At 34.8% G+C, this 26,039-nt stretch overlaps 2 protein-coding genes across 53 annotated transcripts in view; both read left to right on the top strand.

Moving 5' to 3' along the window:
• The window catches only part of CLASP2 (cytoplasmic linker associated protein 2), a 138,647-nt gene extending 116,208 nt beyond the window's left edge, over positions 1–22,439 (top strand). For all 50 annotated transcript variants that reach the window (XM_068670576.1, XM_068670605.1, XM_068670604.1 and 47 more), the window contains 10 exons: positions 3,668–3,811; positions 7,073–7,216; positions 7,663–7,769; positions 8,445–8,598; positions 9,348–9,576; positions 14,534–14,727; positions 15,294–15,422; positions 16,450–16,656; positions 17,654–17,770; positions 18,881–22,439. In XM_068670576.1, coding sequence (XP_068526677.1) covers positions 3,668–3,811; positions 7,073–7,216; positions 7,663–7,769; positions 8,445–8,598; positions 9,348–9,576; positions 14,534–14,727; positions 15,294–15,422; positions 16,450–16,656; positions 17,654–17,770; positions 18,881–18,967 — 1,512 coding nt within the window. In that variant the 3' untranslated portion in view covers positions 18,968–22,439. The remainder of the gene's footprint in view (positions 1–3,667; positions 3,812–7,072; positions 7,217–7,662; positions 7,770–8,444; positions 8,599–9,347; positions 9,577–14,533; positions 14,728–15,293; positions 15,423–16,449; positions 16,657–17,653; positions 17,771–18,880) is intronic.
• The window catches only part of UBP1 (upstream binding protein 1), a 53,040-nt gene continuing 46,683 nt past the window's right edge, over positions 19,683–26,039 (top strand). For all 3 annotated transcript variants that reach the window (XM_068670639.1, XM_068670637.1, XM_068670636.1), the window contains exon 1: positions 19,683–19,823. In XM_068670639.1, the coding sequence (XP_068526740.1) occupies positions 19,744–19,823 (80 nt within the window). In that variant the 5' untranslated portion in view covers positions 19,683–19,743. The remainder of the gene's footprint in view (positions 19,824–26,039) is intronic.

Raw genomic sequence — 26,039 nt, 5'->3', positions numbered from 1 at the left:
TTTTCTTTTACTTGTTTTTCCTCACCAGATAGGTGAATTTGATGGTTGAGTTGTTTTTTTTTCAATATAGGAGAATAACAGCTGGTATTATTAGTAGTAGAATAATAGCTGGCATATTTACAACATTTCAAATTTTAAACTGTAAATTTGAAATAGAACAGACTCCTACTAGACTAAGTTGGACCTAAGTTCAAGAATATTCAAGAATGTTCCAGGTGTGCAACCTAGAAAGGATTAAGAAGTCTGGAAACAACAGAAAAGCATTTGAGAAATACTTCAGAAAACAAGATGCCAGTAAAAGCTACCTCCACAGAAGAACAGGTGGTGATTTGAAGTAAAATCAAGAGTATTTAAAGTGAAGCTGTGGGCCAGTAAAGTATGTAACTGAGAAGTATGTAAAAGAGAGAAAAAGATTTTTTTGAAAAAATGGTACATACCCCCTACTTCCATCTTACTTAGGTAACTACAGCTTCAGGATCCAGACAGTAAAGTTACTGAACATAAATTGCAAAATTATCTGTTGAATATCCACGTTCTTGAATACTTCACCTAAATTCTGTCCTCAGTGCACCCAGATGTTTAACAGAATAACTGATAATCCTAAAGGACTGCTTCATTCCTTGAGATCTTCAGCTTTTTTTCCTTCTCTGAAGAATGATTATTTTGATTCAGGGTGTGGTTTTGGGCTAGATACAGTAAAAAAAAACCTGCATTCTCTAAAAAATACTATCAAAGAAAGGAGAGAGTCAGATATAAGAAGGGATGTTAGATCAGAAATACTCTCCATGGAAGGATTCCCTTCTACAAATGACACTTCCTTTATGGTTTTCATGTGGTAGTAGTAATTGTGATCCTTTGGAGTAAACTGCCATTGTCATCATTAACATTTACACACAGCAAAGCCTTGGATTATAAAAGTCAAGCTGTAAGAGTGTCCGCAAGAGGTAGATTTGGAATGATAGCCAGTAAGAGGATCAAACTGAGAAGATACTATGCTAATGGTGTAATCTGTGCAGGATGCAGCACAGTATCATGCCCCATCTTAGTTTTTCACATTAAATTTACATGTAGTTGTGGTGAACTGCTGAAATACAGTTTAGAGGTATCAGGTGTGTGTATCTGTTTTGGTTAAATTTATGGATGGTCATAGGAGTCAAATTTTCTGGAGAGGATATAATCTATTAAGCTTATTTTTGCAGGTGCAGAGCATATGCTTTCCTGCGGATGAGTGTTGTCCTGAAAAATACTTCAAAGCATCACTTTCATTTTTCTCAGGTTGAATACAGAGTGGCTTACACACAGTGAGGAACAGTTTTAAGCATTGTAGCCAGGTCTTATTAGAAACTTCTGAACCCTTCTTTCCCTTGAAAATGCTGACTTGCTAGAATGAAAGTCTTTTGCTGCAGTCAATGAGAAGATTTTTCTAAGTCCATTTAAAAAATTGGTATTAAAATGAACAGACATTCACAGAGGTAATCAAGCCTTTTAACATTTCATCTTTAGCAGATATTTTAATCATTTAGAGAAATCGTGGCAGAGGCAGTTGCTCCTGAGTATCTAGTAACATAGGGATTAGCACAGACATCTGGGATGTGGCAATCTGAAAATAGCTTTTCATGATTGCACTTCATGTTAGTAAAGCAGAGTTGAGTCTTTTGCACCCCAGGAAAACTGTAAGAGACGGACTTGTCTTTAAGTAAAGCAGTTTCTATAAAATATTTCTATGTCTTATCCTGATGAAGCAACTTTGTGAATCTCAACTTTTTCACAGGATAGGATAGCAGTTTGCCTTCTGGCACTGACTGTGTAGCATCCTTGCAGTGTTTTGTGTATCTATGCAGATGAGTTGCACAGGATATTTTTGTGTAGGAATTTCTCATCTGTGAAAGATGTTTATGAAGCATTTTGATTACATTTATCTTTTTTTTTTTTTTTAGTGAGTAATAGTGCTAATTGTAGCTTCCTTCATATTTCAGTTCACTTACTACAATACTATTCTTAAACAAAATGTGTGTGTGTTTTGTGCTGTACAGGAAAAAGGTTTACTGTCTCAGGGTTTGTTATAGCCCAGCAAAATATGGGAAATTCAGCCTACGGGGTACAAAGAAAGTCAAGGCAGTATTAAACACCTTCCTAGACAGTGGTTTCAGATTAACAGCAAATACTCGTTTTAAGAAATCCTGAAACTACTTCCATTGCATTAAAAAAAAAAAAAAAATTATCTCAGGTCCTGTAGAGGTGAAATGGGTTGCTAAAGAGCATTATGTCAGGTCTTTTATTTCTGAACCTCAACTCTGTACTTAACTTGTTTGAAGCAGTGACAAAAATGCATCACAAGTAGATTTGTTGCTGTTACGGGGTTTACTTCAGGGTGTTTTTGATCTGTAATATTATTGCCTCATTATATGGATTTTTGTGTTTGGTTCCTCCAGCCCCAGAAAGAATATAGCAGATGGTATTTTTTATACTGCATATGTTGGTATTGACTTGCTTAATGTGAAAACCTCCAGCTGTTGCTTGTTGCATAACTTCAGAGAAGTCAAGTTTTAACAACTGCTGTGAATACAAAGTATTATTTTTTTTAATTTACATGCATCAGCTATTAGTAATATCTGTGTCACTCGGTGTATCTTGGGTGTTAAAAGTTTTGACCAATTCATATTTCTAAATAGCTTTGTTTGGAACAGTTTTAGTACAAAGCACATATAATTAAAAATAAACCTAGAGCTTTTTTTTTTTTTTTTCTGCTTATGATGGTCATTCGGTCTTTTCCATCCTAGTAGGTATTCCTAGCTCAGGATGATTATTAGTGCTAAGTTAAGTAGGTTGCATAAATAAATGTTGACCACTTTTTTTTGATGAGTTGCATGTCAGTTATCTCTGGGGCTGCAGGAACCAAGGAGAGAATGTTTAAGGGAGTTACAGGCATAATAGCCCTTCTACTAAAGTTGTGCAGTGATGTCATTTTGGAGGGGCTGCAATCTGGGATATCTAAAACTGTAATTCTGCATTAGAGAAGTAGGACAATGATGCTTGGGCAGTTGAGAGCATAAAAAAGCTTTTCTATCCTCCTGGTAAACCCACATCTATCTTCTCAATATCTTAAAAGGAAAAATGTGTTATGTGACCCCTTCTAAGTATTGAGTAGAAATTCTATTCCATACGTTTTTAAAAATAAGAAGAATCATACACCCTAACCCTAAAGATCCTGACTGCTGAACTCTGGTTTTCATAAAAGGGTGCTGTGTGTTAACTATATCTTATTCTAATACAAACTGATTATTAGTTCATCAGATAGCGTCTGCTTATCATTTTGGTACTTGAAAAAAGTTCTCAATAGTTCTGAAAATTCTTATATGTTCCAAGTACTTTGGTTTTCTGTTTGTTAAACATAAACTTCTGCATATACAATGATTTGTCTGTCTCCTAGCTGCTACTAATGAAATCTAAGTTTTCTATTAGTTTTTAATTTCTGTGGAAGATCTTCCTTTTTGAAATGTTGTACTCATCTGTAAATTCAGCGTTTAGGTTTTTATATACCAACACTGAAAAAATGTTTAGGTTAATTAGAAAAAAGTATTTTAGAGAACGTACATTCTAATCTGTATATGCTCTTGTTCTTGGAGCACAGTTTTTATTGTCCATCTGACTCTATTTCTCTTTTCAGGTCAAAGTTGCAATCCTTAAGTATATAGAGACTCTTGCACAACAGATGGATCCAGGAGACTTTGTAAATTCAAGTGAAACTAGGTTAGCAGTGTCCCGAATCATCACCTGGACCACAGAACCTAAAAGTTCAGATGTTAGGAAGGTATGTTTGTTAATGTGCACTTACCATTGGAATCCATTCCAAGTATGTTCAATGAAGCTGTTGACTTTTCATGTCTCAACAGAAAAAAAAGATTTTTTTCTTTAAAAACAATTAATTGTTCCATGGAGAAAAGATACTTTTATATGCTTGTCAGCAAACACAGCTAATAGTTGGTGCTGAGGAATCAAAATTGCCAAAGTAAAACCTTCAGGTGGTATCAAAGAATTGTTCTTGTCATGCTACAGTTCCAGTGCAAAAATCCCTTCTCCAATAAAAAAGAAATTTTTCTTTCTCTTGGGAAGAAAAATTAATATTTGTGGGTACTCAGGTGCCAGGGGTACAGAACAACCATGAGAAAGTGTACTGATGCTGTCTTGAGAAAGGAGTTCTAAATAGTTCCTGCAATTAGAGAGGAAAAAAAATTGATTTTATTTGCACATAGATGGAATAGAGTAATTTCTAGCTTGAATTTTGGTAATTTCTAGCTTGAATTTTGGTAATTTCTGGGAACATGACCAAAACTCATTTCCTTTAGGAGGGATGTTTTGTGTGAGTCAATTGATAGAAAATAGTGGGGAGCTGTCTCACAAAGTAATGCCAAGAGAACAATAAAATAAACTTTTATCACTTCTTGATATATTGAATGTTTATAATATTTCACCACGAGACATTTTATACTGGAGATTGTTTGTTTTATTTTGAGCTTTCAATTCTAAGATAACTTTGAGGAAGTAGTAACAGATCATATCCTATGGACTTTTCTTGCCTGGTTACCGTGTCCTAGTGACATACCTAAGACCATAAAGCAGGAAGGGAATTGAAGCAGCACTATCTTCTAAATCAGTAAAGTTTTAGTACTGAGACACGTGGCAAGCTGTCTTATCTGATAGTTCATATCTCTAATAAGCATTTTTATGCCAGTAAGTAACTGAATTGTGGAAAGAATTGCTGGAGAGTTTTATCATCTGGAACCCCTTAATTATATTTTCTTTCCATAACAGATTTGTTAGAGGTTGCTAATTTCCAAAAACCTTTTATAAGTCTTGAAAATAAAAGTTTATCAATAGGTAGTCAAAAAAGTTATTTTAATGGTTTAAAATCTCTTGTTCTCTTAATGGGCTTGAAGACAGCCACATATACAATCACAGAAATCCACTTTTTTTAAAAGATTATAATAACATAACATTTTGAGTGCTTTATTTTGATTATTTTTTTGCCACCTGTATTTCTGTGCAAATAATGCTGTTTTTGTTGTTGTGTGTTGTTGTTTTTTTCCCATAAAAACATTTCCAGTGCTAAATACTATTAAAAAGAAATCATTTTTCCTTTGTTGATGTTGAAATGGGTGTGCTTAGTTTAGTTCAGTGACATGGATCTTTCTGGAGGGTAAAATTCTAAGTTTCCACTTTAGTTTCTTATAAGATTAAAATTCTTCTGAGGAGAAATAGAATCTTCTTAGAGTTCTTCTAAGATCAATAAAAAACAAATTTCTAATCCATATTGCATACTTTTAAAAATGCGATCTGTGACTGGATTTGAAAATCTCATGAGAGTGATCTTATGGTGACAAGGGGAAAAAATTCTAATAGTCTTAACAAGTTTTTTTCACTAATTGTTTAGTAAAACCCTTCTCTGAGTCTATTTCCATTTTGATACTTCAGGTTGAGCAGGTTCAGAATGCATCTGGGCAGACCTGGTGGTGTCAGTTTCTTTCATGATATGACCCTGGGTTGTCTGTTCTGTTATTTTATTGGTAGCTTAAACAGACACAGTGTTTTGGAGTGGAGATATGGGTAACAGGACAGAAAAAAAGGAAGTGGTAACTTCCAAACCTTTGTTCAGCTGCAGGATTTGTTTTAACACAATTTGATAAATATAAAAACAAAAGACAGACTATAGTAAGTTAAAGACGAACACTGAAGGAAGACGGGTTGTAGAGGGTACTTGGGGTGTTCACTTGAAAGGAAGACAATATATTGAGGGAGAAGGGAATAAAAGTTCAAGAAAACAGCTAATCACAAGTGCACCAAGACAGTTTATGGCAATCTAACATGTTAGTATTTTCATCATTAGATTTAATACTAAGATGTGTACTGGTATGTGTGCTCATACCTTGGCTTTCCACTTTTAATTAAAAAGTGCTACAGTTCATTGCTCTGGAAGCAAAAGGAGGGAAATAAATGTCTAAAAGAATTTTCTAAACTACTTGCTTGAAGTATTATGGTGCTTAAACAAGCTGCCTGTCATTCTGTGTAGCATGAGGCACTGGTTCTCTCCAGTGCGTGGCAGACCTTGATGGTGAGTCACTTTTATGGAAACTAGACATAGTTGGTTAATCTTAACTAATCTTAATCCAGCTAAACATAGTTGGTTAATCAGAGTTTCATACTGCACAGAAACTGTTAAAAAGTTCTGGAGAACTTAATAATTTCTAGCCTTTCATTGTATGTGATAGCTTAGTTGCAATGCTGGCAGGTTTGTTAGCCCATCCAGTGCATGTTCATCAAAGTAAGTCATGCAGTCAACATTTCTTTAGCAGAGGGAATCCAACAGGAAGCCCAGTGTTCTGTAACGTGCTGTCTTGCTTTGTCAGTAAAGATCTGTGGTTTTCTTGATTCAGATATATTCATTGTATTTATGTATGAATAAAAGCATACTCTAGGATGAGGATGCCATTGAAGATAAAACACTAAAATGTGAGTTGTGGAATTGAGTAGACTAGAAACTCTGATACTTAAGAGCTTTCATCTTTAGAATATGTAGGCAACTAAATAATTCCTCTTGATGTTTGAAAGTTAGTCTATCAGTTATCACCTGTAGAATCAGCACTTGCAGAATTCAGAAGGAATTGCCAAGTTTGTTGCTGTTTTGGTGTGTTCAGGTGTGTTTTTTTTTTGTTGTTGTTCAACTTGCCAAACCCTTCAGAAGCAATTTTTAGCAGCAATTTTTTTAGTAGCAATTTCACTGCTTCCTTCAGGCCTTCATTTAGTGAGAAGGGTTGAGGATGATCATGTTTCAGAAAGACTGCTTGTTAGGATGATGGTGCAAAGTGTAAGCTCATTGGTATGTGCCTGGAATATTTGAACTTTAAGCTCGCTTACCAGCAAATAGGAATTGTTTGTTCACGTCTGTTAGTATCTTTAATCAAGTTTGTTTAATACTTATATCACCTTTTGTGATTCTCCCTCATTTTAGTATCTCTTACTGATAAAATTACTGCAGAAACGCAATTAAATGCCTTCAATCTGTATTTTCTTCTAGGCTGCACAGGCAGTGCTGATTTCCCTTTTTGAACTCAATACTCCAGAGTTTACAATGCTGTTGGGTGCTTTACCAAAAACATTTCAGGATGGAGCCACAAAGCTTCTCCATAATCATCTCCGGAATACAGGCAACAGTGGTCAGGTATCTATACGTCTTATATTATTCCTTCTGAAGTTACTGCTGTTTTGAATATAAGTCCGTTTCAGTAGAGTTATGTGTGAGAGCAAGATTGGTAGAGGCAACACAAGTATTCTGTAGAGGCCTTAGCAGGAGATAGCACTCTTTATGGAATGAGTTTTCTTTTCCTCCACAGATTAATACTTTCTCAGTGTATGTTGATTCCAAATAAAGTGATGTACTAAGTTTAAAAGTACTTTTTAAGAGTAGCTTGTTTCTTACTTCCATTATTTTAAAATGGTTGAAAAAATTTGGTTGAAGTTATTGTCATTAGTCAGACAATCCAAGAAATTAAGTAGAAGCTCTTTAAATTTTTCTGGTCACTAGAAAATAAATACAATGATAAGGCAAAGGGGAAGCTGAAGTCTTGAGTTCTACTGGAGTAACTCTTGTCATCTCTCCTCTTCCAGGGATCAATGGGAAGTCCTTTAACAAGACCTACTCCACGCTCCCCAGCATGCTGGTCAAGTCCTCTCACTTCCCCAACCAATACATCGCAGAACACTTTGTCACCAAGGTAATGTTGGCCATTGTTGCTGCAATTCTGCATCTAAGTCTTCACTACATGTTCTCCAAAATTTTAATCCCAACTGTGAACAAGTGTAGTGAGTTTTGCACAGTCACAGATGTTGAAAAATAATTCCCCTTCCTCCACAGAAAGACAGTACAGTGAAGTGCTCCACCTCCCTGAAGTGTCTGACAAGAGCCAGGGATGGCTTAAGGTGGGAAAGGGCTGTACACCTCACAGTACAAACGGCATATTAACAGAAGAAAGGTTTATGTTTAATGTCTAGAAAACGTTAGACTAACTCAGGTCATCAAGCCAGATAGGGAAATGAAAAAAAAGTAGTAAATTGCATTGTTACCAAATGCTGTCAGTAAAGTGGATTTTGTAACTTTGCTTTTGGCAATCAACTGATATATTAATCACTCCCCGTTACTGTGAAACTTTTCTCATAAAGACAAAATGGTATAAAAGTTCCTTTTGTACTTCCAGGAGAAAAATGGAGCAGAAGTGTGTTTCTTGAGGCAGATGCTGCTGCATGATGTCGCCCTTTCCTTGTCTAGCCACTCCCAGTGCTTAATCGTATTATTTCCTGAGGGTCTATAGTTCCATGTTGATGTTATTTAGAAGTATGGGGTCAGAAAGTAAATCCATCTTACTCTGTATGTCCTTCTCCATGGCCCACAGTGCTTTCGACTATGATACGGAAAATATGAATTCTGAAGATATTTACAGCTCTCTTCGTGGAGTCACTGAAGCCATTCAGAATTTCAGTTTCCGTAGTCAAGAAGATATGAATGAGCCTGTAAAACGAGATTCAAAAAAAGAGGAAGTTGATTCAGTGAGTAAACTCTGTGCATCTTGGTATTGGCAAGCCAAGCCCAATACCTGATTTACTACAAAGATAACACCTTTTTAAGTAAGTTTTTGTATTGTAATTTCTGAAATGGGACATCCCTCCTAACTTTAGTGTCAGAGTTTTTTTTAAAAAAAAAAAAAAAGTTCCTAGTCTTGAAGCACCTTTTCGAAATGTAAATGCTAATTTTAAGTGGCATTAGCTATTTGTTTATTTAAAATGTTAACAATTTAGAAATATTTTATCTCATAAAACAACTTGAGTTTAGTTTTTGAGTGATCTGTACCCTAATATATTTTTTCCAGAGTTTTTATTAATATCCATACAAAACCTGCAGGTTTTTTTAGCGCTATATGTGTCCTGTTCTGAGCTTCTGTTTGTGTGGAGCTTCAGCCTGTAGGTTTGTTGAACATGCCCAAAGTGTATGTACTTAAACATCATTTTAATTACTTGGCATCATACTACAGAGATGAAGTGCTGACAGCCACTTCTAGTCATGAACTTCAAAGTATACATGCTCCAGAAGACTTTTTTGTACTTTTTTGACAAAAGGAAATTCAGGGACCTCTAGCTAAGACCTCTTATGTGAAGCCCAGCTTAATGTCTATTTAGGAATGTTTAGGAAACTTTTTGATATTTGTAAGTTCTTGTTATGTAGGTGAATTAGTGAAGTAGTTAACTGAAAAGTGTAAGTGTATCTTGTATATGCTTGTATGATATTTCTTTTTCTGCAGATCTGTAGTGCTTCTGGAATAGTAGACCTACGAGCAGGAAGTGGTGTGAGTGATACAGCCCGAACAGCTCTCGATAACAAAACATCATTACTCAACACAATGCCTCCTCATTCTTCACCACGTTCAAGAGATTATAACCCATATAATTATTCTGATAGTATCAGTTCATTCAATAAATCTGCTTTGAAGGAAGCCATGTTTGATGATGATGCAGAGCAATTTCCTGATGGTAAGCTTCAGATTGCTTTCTGTGCTAGAATGAAAATGGTGAGATTTTTCATCTTTTTCATTTGACTCTGTGAATTTATCATTAACAGCACATGTATTACCAGTGCCACTTTGAGAGGTTTTATAAATAATATATGTCAAATTAGTTTGTTAGTAATCTTTCTGAGTGACATTTTTGGATTGGTTGATACTTGTAGAGATTAGGGGGTGAAAATGAGATAATTACTGAACTGTATGGTATACTTCCGGCAGCATGTTCTATAGCAGGATTGTCAATATAGATTTACTTAGCAGATTGCTCTGTTGTTGAGATTTAAAAAGCTTTACAGCAAGGGAGTAAAACTGGATCAAATCAGTTTGGGAATTAGGTGAAATATTAAGTATTTTGTTAGTAAAATATATGCATTTGAAATGTGACGTTGGCATTTTCTATTGAGTAAACACTTTTTTTTTTTTTAAAAAAGGCTTTTACTTGGAAGTTGGTTCATTTAGCCAATGTAAATGAAAGAACTTGGGTTGTTGTTTTGTAGGCTTCAAAATCTTCCTTTTACTATTTCTCAGTATATTTTTGGGAGCTTTTTATAGCTAAATGTTGGGGGAGGTTTGATTATAGTGATACTGTGGAAACATAGCAGGTATTTTTCATGTTGTGGTTTTCATTCATGTCTTGATATTTCATATTCATTTATAGAATAAACTCAGTTTTTAATTAAACAAAGGTCTTAATAGTGAAGTACAAGTAAGTATTCCCTCCCCCCCCCTTCTGTTTTCCCTCTGACATTCAGCAATGATGTGTTGAAGTGCTGAAAAACAAAACTTATGTTCTGGCATTGTGTTTTATTCAGCTGTCTTATGAGTTGGCTTCAAGTTTACATTACATTTAAAAAAAAAATAATAATCTAAGGTGTATTCCTCTTTGCCTTCTCTTCTGCTTAGTAAAGAGGCACATGGTTAGTTATTAAATTCTAAAAAAAGATTTAAAGGAAAGCAAATTTTTACAGATTATTTCATGTAAATATGAATAATTAAATACCTTTGTCATCCTCACATGAAATATTTATGAGCAAAACTGCATTACGGTGATGCTGTTGTTACATGGGATCGGTCTCTATAGCTTCTGATAATGTATTTCTTGACATCACATTAAAGTAAATGATAAAAGCTATTGAACATATGGGAGGGACTTTCTGGGAAATACCTTTCTTGCAGTCAAATGCACTCTGTTCTAGCAACGTGTTGTCAAATAATTATTATTTATTCAACATTTATTTATTTTCTTTATTGACTTGTCTTTTGGAGCTATTTTGGTATAATAGCAGTTGTGCAGAAGAGAGAAATCTTTTCTTCGTGAACATTTTCATGAAGACGTACCAAAATAAAGCTTGATTATATAAAAAAAAATAAATAAATAGAATTTATATATATTTATAGTTTTTGTTAAGATTTCTTTATGAATCACATTCTGATGTTCTCATCTCATTTTCCTGTAAAATCTGAAATTTCTCAAGTTATACTTTATGTTGTTTTTTATTTGCTGCTAACTGCTAGTCTCTGTTGAAAAATCTTGAATTTTTCTTCCTTATGTCAAAAGTAGCTTGGATTTTTAAATGTTTAGAAATGTTCCTGGGACCATCTTCTCACTGTGTGTATGGTCTGTGGTGTTTGCTCTCTCAAGTGCCATTGCTAGTTGAGGTAATTACAGTAATCACTGTCACACTGTCAGAGAACCTTACAGTGTAGTTCCATCTGAAGCTTTGAAGCTTATGGAGTATCCTTTCATAAGAATGTGCTAAATTAACAGAAGGTGGTAAGGTTTTTTTCCTTTTTTTTCTTTTTTATTAGATTCCATGAACTTAAGCAATCTGTGCTCTACCAGCAGTGTCTGTTTTTTTAAAATTTTATGAGTGGATGGAATGAAGCATCCCCATCCAGTAGTGGTTTGTCCTTGCTGGAGTTAGTAGTACAAAGTATTTAGTAAGGACTGCTCTTTAATTAACAATTCAAAAAAAAAAAAAAAACAAACTTGCATTTATTCCTGTATGCAGGAATACACTCTTAGTTTTTAGTAGCACCATGTGTATTGTCATTACTTTTAGAATTACATCCGAGATGATTTTGAAAAAGTTGGCATGGGAGAAAAAAAAGACACATTTATACATATGGCAAAATATTTATGCATGCAGTTTCTCACTTAGGAATTGCGTGCTTTTCCCATAAACCCAAAGTGCTTGTTGAACGCTAGTTTATACTTTTTAGCAACTTCACTGTGTTTATGACACACAGTTCCTGTTTTTATCAGATTCCGATGTATCTTCTCATCTGTTACTGGGAGAAGACATGGATATAAAGGGCTGGATGGGGAGATCTTGGCTGCTCATTTGTGCAATCAACAGCACTGAGGCGCAAACATGTATTTTGTAGACTGACTGTTCATCTAACACTTAAAAAAAACTCCTTTAGAGGAGATGCCATGATGTACCCCCCAAATGTGCATTTGAGTGTTTTACCACTTTTGTAGTAAAAGGTTTTCATAGGAACAGTCTAAATCTTCAAAGCACTAGCACTCTTTCCATGGCATGTGCCCTTTATTAGAAGTATAGGGGAATGTGGTTTTCTAAGGCACTTACTAGACTTCTTCAAAGCATTCAGCAGCTCCTGTTTGAAATCCAGTGTCCCCTTCCAAAGCATGTCCCTCTCATTTTTTTCAGTGTACTTCCATAGATCGTGTTTTCCAAGTTTCTGCCTTTTTAACTGACACCATCATTTGTATCCTTCCAGATAAATAGAAAGCCATTTATAATCCAGTCATTTTGCAGGTGTTTCATCCAAGGTTTGTAACCACCTTGTTGGCATTTTTGGCCATGTTTCAGGCAGTAGGAAAATCTTTACTTAATTCAGAACATACCTTAATTTCCTTCTTACCCCCCAACACTGTATAGCCTGTCAAAAGGTTATTATTTGATTGGTTTGAGAACAGATGTTCTTTAACAAATATTTATATGCATAATATTAATACATACATGTTTAAGGTACATTTTAATTTATTCAAATGAACCTCCTTCTCCTCATTTCTGTTTTTTCTTTTCAGACAAAAAGTTGTGAGTAGACTTGAATATGACAATGTATTTCTCCTTTCTCATCTGGAGAATGTTTAGGAATGAAACACTGGGTGCTAAATCATATCCAGGAATGGGAATTTCAGGCTGTCAAGGCATGTGCACCCACACACATGGTTTTGTACAATTTATTTATTTATTTATTTAAGGAAATCTATTTCCTCAGCTAATAGAGCTCCCCCTTATTCCTGTATGGATATGGCTGGTACCTTCACTCTTTGGCCCATTCCCCCCATACGTTAAAGTTGCCACTTCTTTCATTCTGGTATTTCCACAATAGAAATAGCTTTATTCAAGCATATACAGGTTGCTTTGCTAATTATATTTTGATGTACATTCCCCAAAATAGGATTTACTATGGATGTAAACATGACAGTTTGGTAGAACAAGCATAATAGTCCTAGTAATACAAGTAATGCCCTTGCTTCCATAAAATGGATTGTCCATTCTGCTCATCTGTACTAAATAATTACTCACATAATGCACCTACAGAATGCAATTCGAGCTTGTCCTTTAGACAAACAATAATGATCAATTTGGAGAATTTGCAAATCATGCATTAATAAAGAGGCAGTGGAAGTGGTTGCAGAAAAAAAGGTTTCTGCTTTCAGGTGTTAGTGAGTTGATTATTCATGCAAAACAATGCAAAAAGAAATGTTGGGTACAAAAACAGTGTGTTTTTGTTTGTTTGTTTTTTGATCCTTGATATGTGATATTCAGCTTTTACTTTTTGTTTCTTTGTACATTATTTATAAGTTACAATATTGAATACAACAATATAAGATGTTAGAGGGCTGTGCTTCCTCTGCATATGACCTAATAAATTTGTTAGGGAAAATGTATTTTATCTATTAAGGAAGTGAAATAATTTTAGGATAGATGCAGTTGCAGGAATGCTTGCATTTTATATTGTTTACTCTTTGAAAGAAGAATGTATGTCAATGCTCTCAGACTTTTCCAAGGAAAAAAAAGTTTGTTAATTCACCCCAGTTTTGGTGCAAAGGTAGAAGCTATATGCATTTCTTTCTTAAATTGGTCTGTCTTTCTGAATTGGTCTTGATAATGGAGTAAAGGCAACAGTTCAATATTTAATTGTCATTAATACCACATACAAGGGCTTGTTTTTTTGTTTTTTTTTTTGGCTGTTTGCAGATCTCCATGTTTGCAGTCCAGTGTTTCCAAATATGAGTTGTTACTGGTGCTTTTTTTCCATCATCATGGAATTCTCTCTGTTAATCAAAGCTGATATCCAGAGCTGTCTCGTAGTGACAGTTACTGAGATAGCAGTCATTCCCTGCAATCTCTGTGGGGCTAATGGCTCTACTCTTGCGCAGTTTTTTACTGTTTCCATTAACAGACTAGCCATTGCTGTGGAACGGTGGCTTACAAAAGTCTAAGCAGTTCGGTAATATCATACTATCGGTAATATCATACTAAAGGAGAATATGCAAGTTTATCTTCTTGGACAGAAGTGTTACATGGGAAAGCTGGCCCTTAGTGTATACATCAGATTTAAAAGGGTAGAGGAACCTACCGCTTTTTGTCTTGCAAGAGTAAAAACTACTGCAGTAAACTGTACCAGTGATGTTTGTTGTTGTTGTTTTGTGGTATCATTGTTTATTGTGATTGTAAGCTTGTTTAGGAATGTTGTCTGCACTGAAAATGAAATACTGAAATCGTAATTTCAGCTAAGTTGGGTGGAAAATATAAAAGTATGCTAGAAAGTCAGCTATCTACCCCAGAAGATATCTTACAGTTGTGCATCAGGCACTAATGTTTATTTGCAGTAATATTTATTTGCAACAATCTGAAAATTGTGTTTGTGTATTCATTTTTTGGTAGAGCCTCCCATGGATCATTCTGATCTGGTCGCAGAGTTACTAAAAGAGTTATCAAACCATAATGAGAGAGTTGAGGAAAGAAAGACTGCCCTCTATGAGCTCATGAAGTTAACTCAAGAAGAGTCTTTTGGTGTTTGGGATGAGCACTTCAAAACAATACTGCTTTTGCTGCTTGAAACACTTGGAGACAAAGAGGTAAATTTAAATAATTTCTACTAAGAATGTTAACAAAGCACATGGTTTACTTTCAGTGTCTTCGAAAGTCATAAGGGAAGGCCACAAATCACTATATGTTTCTATAAATAAGTAATGCTTATCGTGGAAACTCTTGGATTCTATGTAATTGTTCCCTGTAAGTGCCACGTTTTTAAATTGCTGAGGTTCAGAATGACACTAATACCTGTTCTGATTTAAATAAATAATTACTTGTCAATGTGTTTTCAAAAATAATGCATTTGTGTGATGCTAAAAGTTTTATCGACATTTGTGAAGGGTAAAATTGTATGCAACGTAGCAGCTCTTGGGTAGCACAAATAACTCCGGATGGCAGCATATTTGTGATATACAACCTGAACTAATTGCAGAAAGAGAAGAATGAATTACTGAACAATTTTTTAGCTGAATTTATTAATACAATATTTGTATTACATATATGCATAGAAAATCGGATATATTATCAAAAGCTTTCATGTTGAACGAATATTAAAACAAATATCTATTTAAAGATGCATAACTAATTTATTTTAATATTTAATCTTTAGTATGCAATTAGAGCTTTGGCATTGAAAGTTCTAAGAGAAATTCTCAGAAACCAGCCAGCAAGGTTTAAGAACTATGCAGAGCTCACAATAATGAAGACGTTAGAAGCTCATAAGGACCCCCATAAGGAGGTTAGTAATAAGTTACTCTGTTTGTTTGAGGTTATGACAAAATATTACAAAATGAAATAGCTATGTGTATGTCCATAAAGTGTTTGACAAATCAGTTAGATCTTACTGAGGAAGTAATTTGTGTAATAAACAAGCATTCAGCTCTTGCTAGTTAACATAGGTATGCAAAAAAAAAAAAAATGAACTGTGGTTTTGTAAGTTCTGAAATGGTTAATGTCAGCCCTGATAGCAATTGCTTTGGGTGCTGCCCAAGAGGACACAGAGCCATAACCAATGATCACAGCTCATCAAAGAATAACTGAAGGTGGTTTTTCATTGTATGACATCTTAAGCCAGGTATCCTGGAGTTCAGATGCAATGTTTTGGATTTCATTAACATACATGGTTGAGAGATGGGACTGAACAGGGCAAGGAAATAATCAGCCTTTTCCATTTCCAGACAGCTCTGCACCATTCAAGAGCATGTGTTTGAATATTTTTTTCAGGAGAGAAAGGACTGTAAGATATCAACAAGAAGATTTGCCTGTGGCTGAGAATAGAGAGGGGATTCAGAAGTAGGAGGCTAACTGTAATCTTGCTCAGAAATTTTTGTGATGTGAGCACACACAGCAAAGGATAACGCACATAGATACAAGAAGCAAATACAGTAGCCACCCAAACATTAAACAGTTTACATCAGTGTCACTGATGGTAGGAGAAGAATACAGATTTGTTATTAGATGAATACATCTCCCTGCCTTCCCTATGCTCCAATGCTCCCCATGCAAAGACTTCTTTATATGGGACTTGTCAGTGATCAAAGGCCAAACAAGTAGTAAGTAATGCAAGTAATATAGGTAGTATAAGTAATATAAGTAGTAATAATAATAATAGTAATACATTTTCAAAGTCATGTAATGTACATATTTTTACAATATAATGGAGCTGTGGTTAAGAGAAGTTTATGTTCAAGACCAGTACTGACAGATAACAGATCACAGCAATTCAATTGTACATCATTTTTCCATGTCTTTTTTCCTTTCAATAGGTGGTGAGATCTGCTGAAGAAGCTGCTTCCATGCTGGCTACTTCCATTAGCCCAGATCAGTGCATCAAAGTTCTTTGTCCAATTATTCAAACTGCAGATTACCCCATTAATCTGGCTGCAATCAAAATGCAGACGAAAGTCATTGAGAGAGTATCTAAAGAAACTCTTACTCAGCTTTTACCAGAGATTGTGCCAGGTCTAATACAGGTAAAACAAAGAAACAAACAAAAACCCTCTGCATATAAAAGAATTGCAATTATATATATATATTTTTTTCAAGCAATACCGCCTGGTTCTCATGAAAGATTTTTTGTTTTAGCTGATGGCTGCTTTGACCCAAAATAACTCATAGTGGGAACAATCTTTGAGATTGTCAACTAGTTGAATTGTAATTGTTGTTAGGACTCAAAATCTAGTTCTGATTGTTTGTTCTGAAATTGGACATGTTGTATGTATATATAACTGTAGGGTTTTATAACCTGGGATTTGGGGGAGGCAAGTGGAAAAAAGCAGTTAACTGGGGTAAGTTTAATAAGATAAGGATATCAGAGGTTTCTGTTTCTTTGTCTATTTTTAATTATATCCCACCTTATAACAAGACAAAATACATTAATTTACATGTGCTGGATGAAGACTTCAGAATTCGACAGCTGTGTTCTGCAGATTTCTGTCTTTATTGCTTGTGGTCAAGTCACACATCTGCAGGAAGGTAGAGGCAGTGCAGGGGCCTTCTGAGAGGAGGGTGTGAGACAAGCATGAGAAACAAAAAGCATTAAATAATGGGGTGGGAGATAAGAAAAGAATCTTTCCCTGCTAAGAAGTAGGTTCTTTCAGAGTATGGAAGTGATAAGTTTAATAGTCTTCTGCTTTAAATAAACGTGTATAATCCAGAACAGTTTTCCTTGTGTTCTTCCTTAATGCATTTCAACCCAGAGCATGACAGCAGCTCTGTTTTCAACATAAATTATGAACAAGAATGTGTAAGGTTTTATCAGTATGGAAAATAACTGTCAAAACAGCCTGCCTTTTAAGTGCATGCTCTGTATTTGCTTTTTTTTTTTTCCTTGGAATGCTTCAATGGGCTCCTTTAACATTCACATAATGTAGATTTTAATGTATTTATTATAAGAAGAAGTAAACAGCTTTCTGAGGCTTTTTAATCATTAACTGATAAGCTATTAATGTTAATTTTATTGCTTTCTAGGGCTATGATAATTCAGAGAGTAGTGTTCGTAAGGCATGTGTTTTCTGCCTTGTTGCCATTCATGCAGTAATTGGTGATGAACTAAAACCACATCTCAGTCAACTCACTGGCAGTAAAGTAAGTAAAAGATTACAATTAAATATATCTTGGATCATAATTGCATGTACACATTTGTATTTCCATTGCAATTACCAGAAAGTTTCATAAAAGTATGTATCTGAATGAAACTTCCAGGGCTTATGAAGCTCTCAGAAGATCAATGTAACTTTGGCATAAAAGGTTCAAAACTAGGAATCCATAGATCTGTAAATACTTAGGGACTTGCACAAACTTCAGCAATGTAAAAAATAATAAGTTGTTTCTTGCTGCTATTTAGATCTAGTTGCATACTGTCAGTGGCTGAAAAAAAAGTTAGAAAACATATTTTTAATATTTTGAACATTCTTGAGTACACTGTCAGACTTATTCTGAAATAGTGATAATGGCTATATTCAGCGTGGGTTTTTCTACCTGTGTTTCTTGTCATATTTTTTTGCAGTTGGAAAGCATTAAATGTCAAGTGCAAATGTTATATTCCACAGTTTATTTTCCCTCCTTATTGTTTTGCATTAATTAGACCTTTCAGTATCACAAATTTGGGGGCAGGGGAAACCCTTTGTTCCATTTTGGTTCAGGAAGGTTAGGGTTTTATTGACATCTTGTACATACTGTTGTTTACATGCAAACAGGTGTTTTGAAAGTCTGTCCTTGGGAATAAAACGGGACAATTAATTTTGTGTATCTTTGAATAAGACAGTTGCATCTTAAGAATACTCTCTGGCAGTGATGGCACTGAGTGTATTTCTAGGCAGTACTGGAAGATTTAGTAGGTACAAGAAAATCAAATGTAACTAGAGGCTTAAAACCTCAACATTCGCCTAAGGTAGTTTTTTTTCCTCCTTCATTTCAGAACAGCATTGTAATTCGGGGAAAATAATCCACCCATTTGAATTTAGCTAACTTAGATCACTTTATTTACATCCCTAATGATGCTTGACCTATTTCCTTGTGAGAAATTTTGCTGTGTTTAATATTTTTATTGTTAAGTATGTTACCTTCCAGTTAATTATGTAACATAAACCATTTTTTTCCTGAAAGCAAAATTAATGTTTACTTTGGTGTGTCATTCCTGTAGTGTGTACAGTTTGTAAATACTAACTAAAGCAAATTTCTGGCTTAAATTTGCAGATAAAATTACTGAACCTTTACATCAAGCGTGCACAAACAGGCTCTGGACCAGGGGATGCAACAGCAGATATGTCTGGACAAAGCTAATGAAGCTGACAGGAGTTAACCGGGTCTCTTAAAGCAAGGGCCAGGCCCTCTTCAAGTGCAAGGAAAAATCTTACGACATTTGGAACCATTTTTTTTTCTCATTTTCCTCCCTTTTTTTTCTTTAACCATTGGCTGTCTTCAGCCTGCATGTGACTGTTGCAATGGAATGATTCCAAATCCAAGGAAAAAACAGTATTAACATCGTTGATCAAAGCAAAATAAAATTTATAAATAATCTAATAACATCATTTATCCTGTTCACAATCCTCTGTGTCTTCCCGTTAACTTTTGCCAGTGTTACTGTATTAAAAACATTTTTTACCCTAATTAAACAGGTATGCTTTAAGCTTCAGAAGTTAAAATATAAGTTCCACTGCTTTTACTCAGCTGCAGATAACATTGTTTTTATTGCTGTTTTGTTTGAGTATCATGTCCTTCACTAGAAACAAGAAGTGATGTGAAACAAGGCAGAACTAGTCTGAACTGCAGTGAGACTCGGTCACTGTTGGTGGTTCATCATCTTATTTACGGCTTGTTCAGGATATTCTGGAGATTGAGAAATATGCCTATAAAAAAGCTGGCTTGATCCAGTTCTGTAAAAGTGGTGTTGTTCATTGGTTGTATGTTTGTTGCATAAATAAGAATTTAGTGTGCGCAGCAGAGGGCTGGTACAACCAGTACCTCTTAGTGTGGAAGACAGCCCTTTCAGGGTAGCACTGCCAACCCAGTGATAGTGTGGCAGTCCGCTTTTTAGCAGCGGAGTTAATGGTCACTTGATGGACGTGAACCATCCTTGTCACCTTTCGTTCTTCAAGCAGGATGCTTCAGAATGGAGTGCTCTGCCCAAGCATGCTCAGTATGTATTTATCTATCACTAGAATGTTTCCTTTCAACCTAATTGCTGGAACCAGTAGTCGTGTATTGTAACTCACATGGGATTTTATGACAATAGTGCAGAAGACTATTTATTTGTTACCTTCCTAAAAGCACCAAGATTTTCTGCATTGAATTTAAATAGGGGGGAATTTAAAAAGAGGGGAGGGGGAATAGTCATAAATGCTATGGATCTTGCCACCTTTTAATTTTAAAAATTATATATTTTGGATGAGGTGGGAAAGCTGCACCAGACTATTTGCATGGTTTTCTTGAATAGCATCCTCAAGACCCATCTGGATTAAGGTGTGGAAATGTTTCCAGGGTTTGTTTTTCCATTTTTGAAAAAGAGTTAGTTTATTGTGAATAATGGTTCTTTGTATTTATGAACTTAATAATGGAAAGAGAGCAAGGATCGAGTAAATTTGTCCCTCAATGTTGTCTTTTTTCTTTTCTTTTTTTTTTTTTATTGTCTTGGATATAAGCAACAAGTTAATTAACTGAGAACTGGGATGAAGTAGAACCCTTCCCAGAAATGGTGGTAATTTTTTTCCCTAGCTTCTTTTCCCTTTGACTGTTGTGTTATCTAGTTGTAGGAAGTGTATCATGATAAGAGAGAAAATAGTAGTGCCAAGGATGATGATCTATACTAGGCTAAAATTCTCTCTACCTCTTCAGTGAGCTGCTGCTTATAGCACCCAGTAGAAGAACTATCTACAAGATTTTTTTTCCACAAATTATGACTTAATGCATATTCAAAACTCTATTCTTCAACATGAAGCCAAATATTATAAGAAACTAATTATAAGCTTTATTTGCTAGGTACCCTGAAAAACAAAACTGAATAAAAATTGTCAGATGCTTGTAGTTACACAAAAGATTGTTTTCACTTAAGATTGAAGTGAATCTGATAGAAAAAGCTGAGATGTTGTTAAAGAAGCAGTGCCATTGCAGAGATTTATTTGGAGGAGAAGTTATAGAAATATATGGGAAGAGCAGGAAAAAAAAGAGACTGTCGTAAGTCATCACTAGCCCTTTTTAACACCTACACCAGGAAGATAGCATCTCCTCTTTCTTTCCTCTGTTATGTGTAACATTTCTTGTTGTTTTCTACTGTTTAATTGCATTGTGTATTTATAGTTCTATGCTTACCATTGTGCATATACTGGCAATAAAATGTACATAACATTACTTTAAAAAAAAATAATAATGTATACATTCTGGTTTTCTGTTTCATTTGATCACACGCTACAAGAAAGATTAGAAAGGTGACAGAAACAAGATTGGTTTTAAAACAATAATCTTCATGTTTTGTGTGTCCAAATGATGTTCCTTTAGATACTCTGTTAGTAAATTGACTTAGCATTTGAGAATATGGTGTGAATATAGGTATGCTAGACAAAAATGGTTTTTGGAAGTTGCATATTATCTTTAATGGACACCACGTTTCCTTCATTTCAGCAGGCTTCTTGTTTACTATTTCATTTATTTGTACACTATTGCATTGCTTGCGTTTTATTTTTTTAATATGTCACATATTTTTAGTTAAAGATCTTGTAGTTTACATTTTGATTACACATCAGAACATTTAAAAAAACACACACTTTCTAAGTTTAATAGTTCCATATATTATTCCTGCTTTTTCTATAGGTAATATTTATTTCAAATGATCATTTCACAATGACTTTGCTCTGTCATCTTTTTGAAGATGTTATTTCATACTGAAAAATAAGTTTATTGAAACATACCATATATATTCTGGATGAACATAACTTTTTATCTGTAAAAAAAATGTTGGTAAGAAAAAAATGTTTTTTTCCGCTATGACTGAAAAATTTTGTTCCAGGGGGAGGAGAGGAGATATTTTCACAAAGTTTGTCCCTCAGTTATGCTTCTAAGACATCTTTAAACGTTCTAAGTGTGATATCCCATGTACTGAAAATCTAAATGCAATATATTTAAATGAATATTTTAGTTACAATACAACTAGTTCTGTTTCCAACAAAGATGGGACCACTGTATGTGGATAGAACGTGTTTGTATTACATGAAGCCAGAAGAATTTGCAACAAAATGTTCTCTACTGCGGCCAGTTACCAGATTCACCGCATTGTTTTTTGCCTTCATTTCCTATACCCCAAATAGACAATAGCTCAATTAAAATTGAGCTATGATTAGTCATGCCTTATGTTTGTACTGGAGGTGGTTTATCTTAAAAAAAAAAAAAAAAAAAAAAAAGGCATAAAGACCTGTGAAAAAATTAGGACAATTAGTATTGTTCTTTTTCAAAAAGGCTGTCTTAATATTCTGTAATGATAGATCATTGCAATGGTTTGTGTACTGAAATGTGATTCTTAAAGGCTGGTTTCAGGCTTTAAAAAAAAAAAAAAAAGGAAAGAAAACTATATGCAGAATCAGAATAGGAAATGCACATCTTGAATGTCTTGGACTTGGATGTCATTTGCTTTAGATAATTTTGGGTAACATCTGTTCAGCTGAAATTGGGATAGTAAATGTAAATTGGAAGAGAATTGATCATGTAAATTTTCCTGAGTTTGGTTGCTTGTTTGTTTTTAAAGATAAAGACTGGAACAGATTGAGTCATGTTTATTATTTGTGGTCTGAGTTCCAGAGTGAAAAGAACGCACACTTTTATCCTTAAATACTTGCACATTCTTAGCATCTTAAATGTTTAAATGTTCGAGTAAATTCACAAACTCATCAATGTAGAAAGTGTTTAGAGATTCAAGGCCTGACGTGCTCACAGTTAATTGTCAGCAAAAGAATTCAGATTTTGAATATATCATTGTCCCTTTGAAAATAATCATAAAAGATAAAATGAGGAATAAATGTGAATTATGCTACAGTTAATCCCTCTGATGGGTTAGAAAGTATGGTTTGGTTGGCTGTGCTAGGCTGAGATTTAGCAAACAGAAGCATAGAATACAGTAAAAATAAGATGAGGATAGATAGGCAGTTTGGGAACGGGAGGATTATCTGGAGAAATAAAACATGCTTTTTCCCAACTGAACTGGTAAACTGATTAGTATTAGTATTCATACTATGTTCTCTAAAGAAAACTTCTTACTTTGTTCCCATCTAAATTTTGTAATCATGCCTTCTGCATTTGTAGAAGCATGTGCTTTTAAGTATGTATCTTATATAACAAATATTCTCTTAAGTGAATCTTTGTTGTTAGAACATGGATGGTTTTCAGTAATTTGGGAAGTTTCGGAAGTTGTGGTAGTCTGGCAAGTGCAAAAAAAAAAAAAACTGAACTTAATTTGCCTTTTTTCTATACATCTTGTTTACCCATGTATACTGAAATATTTTAAGACTTCAGGGTTCCCAGACTGTGCAGCTTGGGTTACCCCCAACTATTGAAGTTGCGTCATTTATCAATAGGATTTTAGGGTAATGAGCATGTTTACTTAGAATTACATACTATGACTCGGACACAATCACAACTTCATTTGTAAATGGCTGTTAAACAGTAACTCTTGGAAACTTTGAAATGCTATTTGGCAAGCAGTCTTGAATAACATGACTTCTATCAAAAATGAAATTAATGATGTATTTTAAGCAGATGCAAGTGATCCTGATAAAGCATATTTTGAGGGAGTAAGATTGAGAATAATGCTGGGTAGAGATATATGGGAAATACCTTTCTTCAGTGGAAAAAACAGCATTATCTACATGAGATATCGAGACATGTTACTATCATCAGGAGGTAGAAAGGTAATTAAACTTTATATTAGGCATCAAAGATTCATAAGTCTTTCATTTTATTTTGCTTCCTTTTCTAGATCTTGCTTTTATCCACCAACAGAAATCTTCATACCTCCATAAACTCCTACTGAAATCAATACTCCAGTCAGCTCTGTTAACTGTGTCAAGATCAGTTCAAAGGTTGCCCCTGTCTTGCCAAGGAGGATATATACCAGTAAAAACAAAGATGTACATGTACATCAGGCAGCAGACAGACATCAAAAGTCAACTAGGCTGATTAGTAGGTATTCCCTCACAATCCTTTCATCTCTGTCTGTTGCAGACAAATCAGACTGGGGAATGATCTCAGACTGGTTCTCTGGCAGCACTCTGGGATCAGAAACTTATGCCAGAGATGTTGGCTAAGGTCAATGTCCCAGGCCTTGAGTGACCCCCTTTATGGTGGGTGAGAATGACTAAAAGAAGACATCTAGTATCTAGTTTATTAAGTATCTAGTATATATCTTTATACTATATGCGTTTAGATATTTATATATACTTGATATTTATATCTAGTATGTGTTAAAACTTCAGGGAAGATGAGGAAAAACTAATTTTAACTTGATTTAAATAGTTGAAATACATGTTTGTGTCTGTGCGGGAACTGGATATGTCTGTTTCAATTGAAGATTAGCATGTTTTAAATTGCTTGTAGCACACTGCTAGAAAACGTTAGACCTGGCTGGGTACCACAGATTCCTCAGGTAGAAGGGATCCTGTCCATTAGGAATTAGAAGGAGCTGAACCATCTCTTCTGTGCATGGTGTCAGATCACGTAGCAAGCTGGCATTGCCACAGCAGTCTTCAAATCCAAATACTAGTATTTCAAGCAGAACTAAAAGTCATCACTTGACAGCAAAAACTTTCTTGAAAAAAAGATCCTCAGAATATATCCGTAGTCTGTGAGATTACGATGTTTTATGTGGTGCTGAATTGAATTTTTTCATGCAGTGTTGTCTGTGGAATATTTTTTTACTTGCCGAAAACAAATATCAAGGAGGACATTCTGCGTATGTAAACAATTTTAATAAAATTGTCATTTGCTGTAGTTCACAGAAGGGTAGTCACAAAGTTAAGTGAGGAGACCAATTGCTCTCTCTCTATATATATATAAAAAAAAAAGATTACTGAGGCATCATTTGATTTGCTACTTAGATGTCAATTTGGATGCTGCTCATGGAAAAATCCAATAAAACTTTTCAGGCACTGTATGTTGAAGTACTTAGCACAGATACACCTGTTAGTAAAACATTAGCCTCCCCACCTCAAATTTCAGCTTGGACCTTGCATGCTATACACAAGCCTTGAAGCAAGAGATGTTTTAAATAAATAGTCTCTTGTTGTTTGTGTATACAATGCTCCTTTGCTGAAACCTGCTTAGTACTTATGGGGCAGATTATAAACCAAGAAACAAAAATAACCCCTTAACAATAAACAGTACAGTGCTAAAAACTCACCTTATTTGTCCCCAAACTTGCACAACTAGGTAACTACATACCTTTATGTCTAGAGGTTAGTCAAGGGCAGCAGGTGTGGGTGTGGGGAATACACAGTACTTCACAAAGCAAAATGCCGGAATTGAACGTGGGAAGTTAGCCTGATGTAAAAAAAAAAAAAAAAAATGAAGTTATACTGTAGTTGAAATTTTATCCCCATATACTGCTTGCAAGGAAGATCAGTCAAAATACAAGACCATGAAGTACTAATTGCTGAGTGGATTTTTTTTTATGTTTAATTTCAGTTTTAATAGTAATGTTTTCTTAACACTTTCTGCATGCTCTGTCTAGTGCTTTCCTTACAAGGAACTCAAAGCTTCTATGAGTGAAGAATCAAGCCCCTTGCCAACCCATAGTAGGGGGAGAAAAGCAAATTTTCTACAAAAGAGGAAAATAACCTGGTGAAATATACCTTGATTTGAGGCAGGTATTCTGAATTCCAGGCACTGTGTAGTATGCGTGATATCATGCTGCTGTGTTAGCGTGTATTTATGTATTTTATATTTCAAGCTACAAATGCCTGCAATTGAATTGATGAAGAGGGACTCAGAAAGATGTCTTAAAAGATATGGTGGGATAGATAGTTTCAGGAAGTTGAGCTTTGCAATGGCAAATGCCTACCTCCACCCAAGCCATCTTTCCTGATAAAATGTTTAAGTTGTATTTGTTGATGACCAAGGATTGAGGAAACGATGACTTTTGTGTTTCCAAAGCTGGAGGATGGTAGTGGCTTCTGCAAAGTAGGAGAAACTTGCAACAGTCACCTTTTAAACTGTGACGTGCCTACTTGTGCAACTGCACCATAAAGCCTTTTAAATATTAGAAAATGCAACTCCAATTAAATGGACTGGTGTAGCTGTCACCCTACTGAATTAGCAACGTGGTTTTTCATGACAGTCCACAAGCTTCAGTCTTGCTTTGCCTCTATGCCATCTG

Source organism: Anas acuta, chromosome 2 (assembly GCF_963932015.1).
Source record: "Anas acuta chromosome 2, bAnaAcu1.1, whole genome shotgun sequence".
In the NCBI taxonomy this organism is placed as follows: Eukaryota; Metazoa; Chordata; class Aves; order Anseriformes; family Anatidae; genus Anas; species Anas acuta.
The sequence above is the reverse complement of the archived record's forward strand: the minus strand, read 5'-3'. Positions and strand labels throughout refer to the sequence as shown.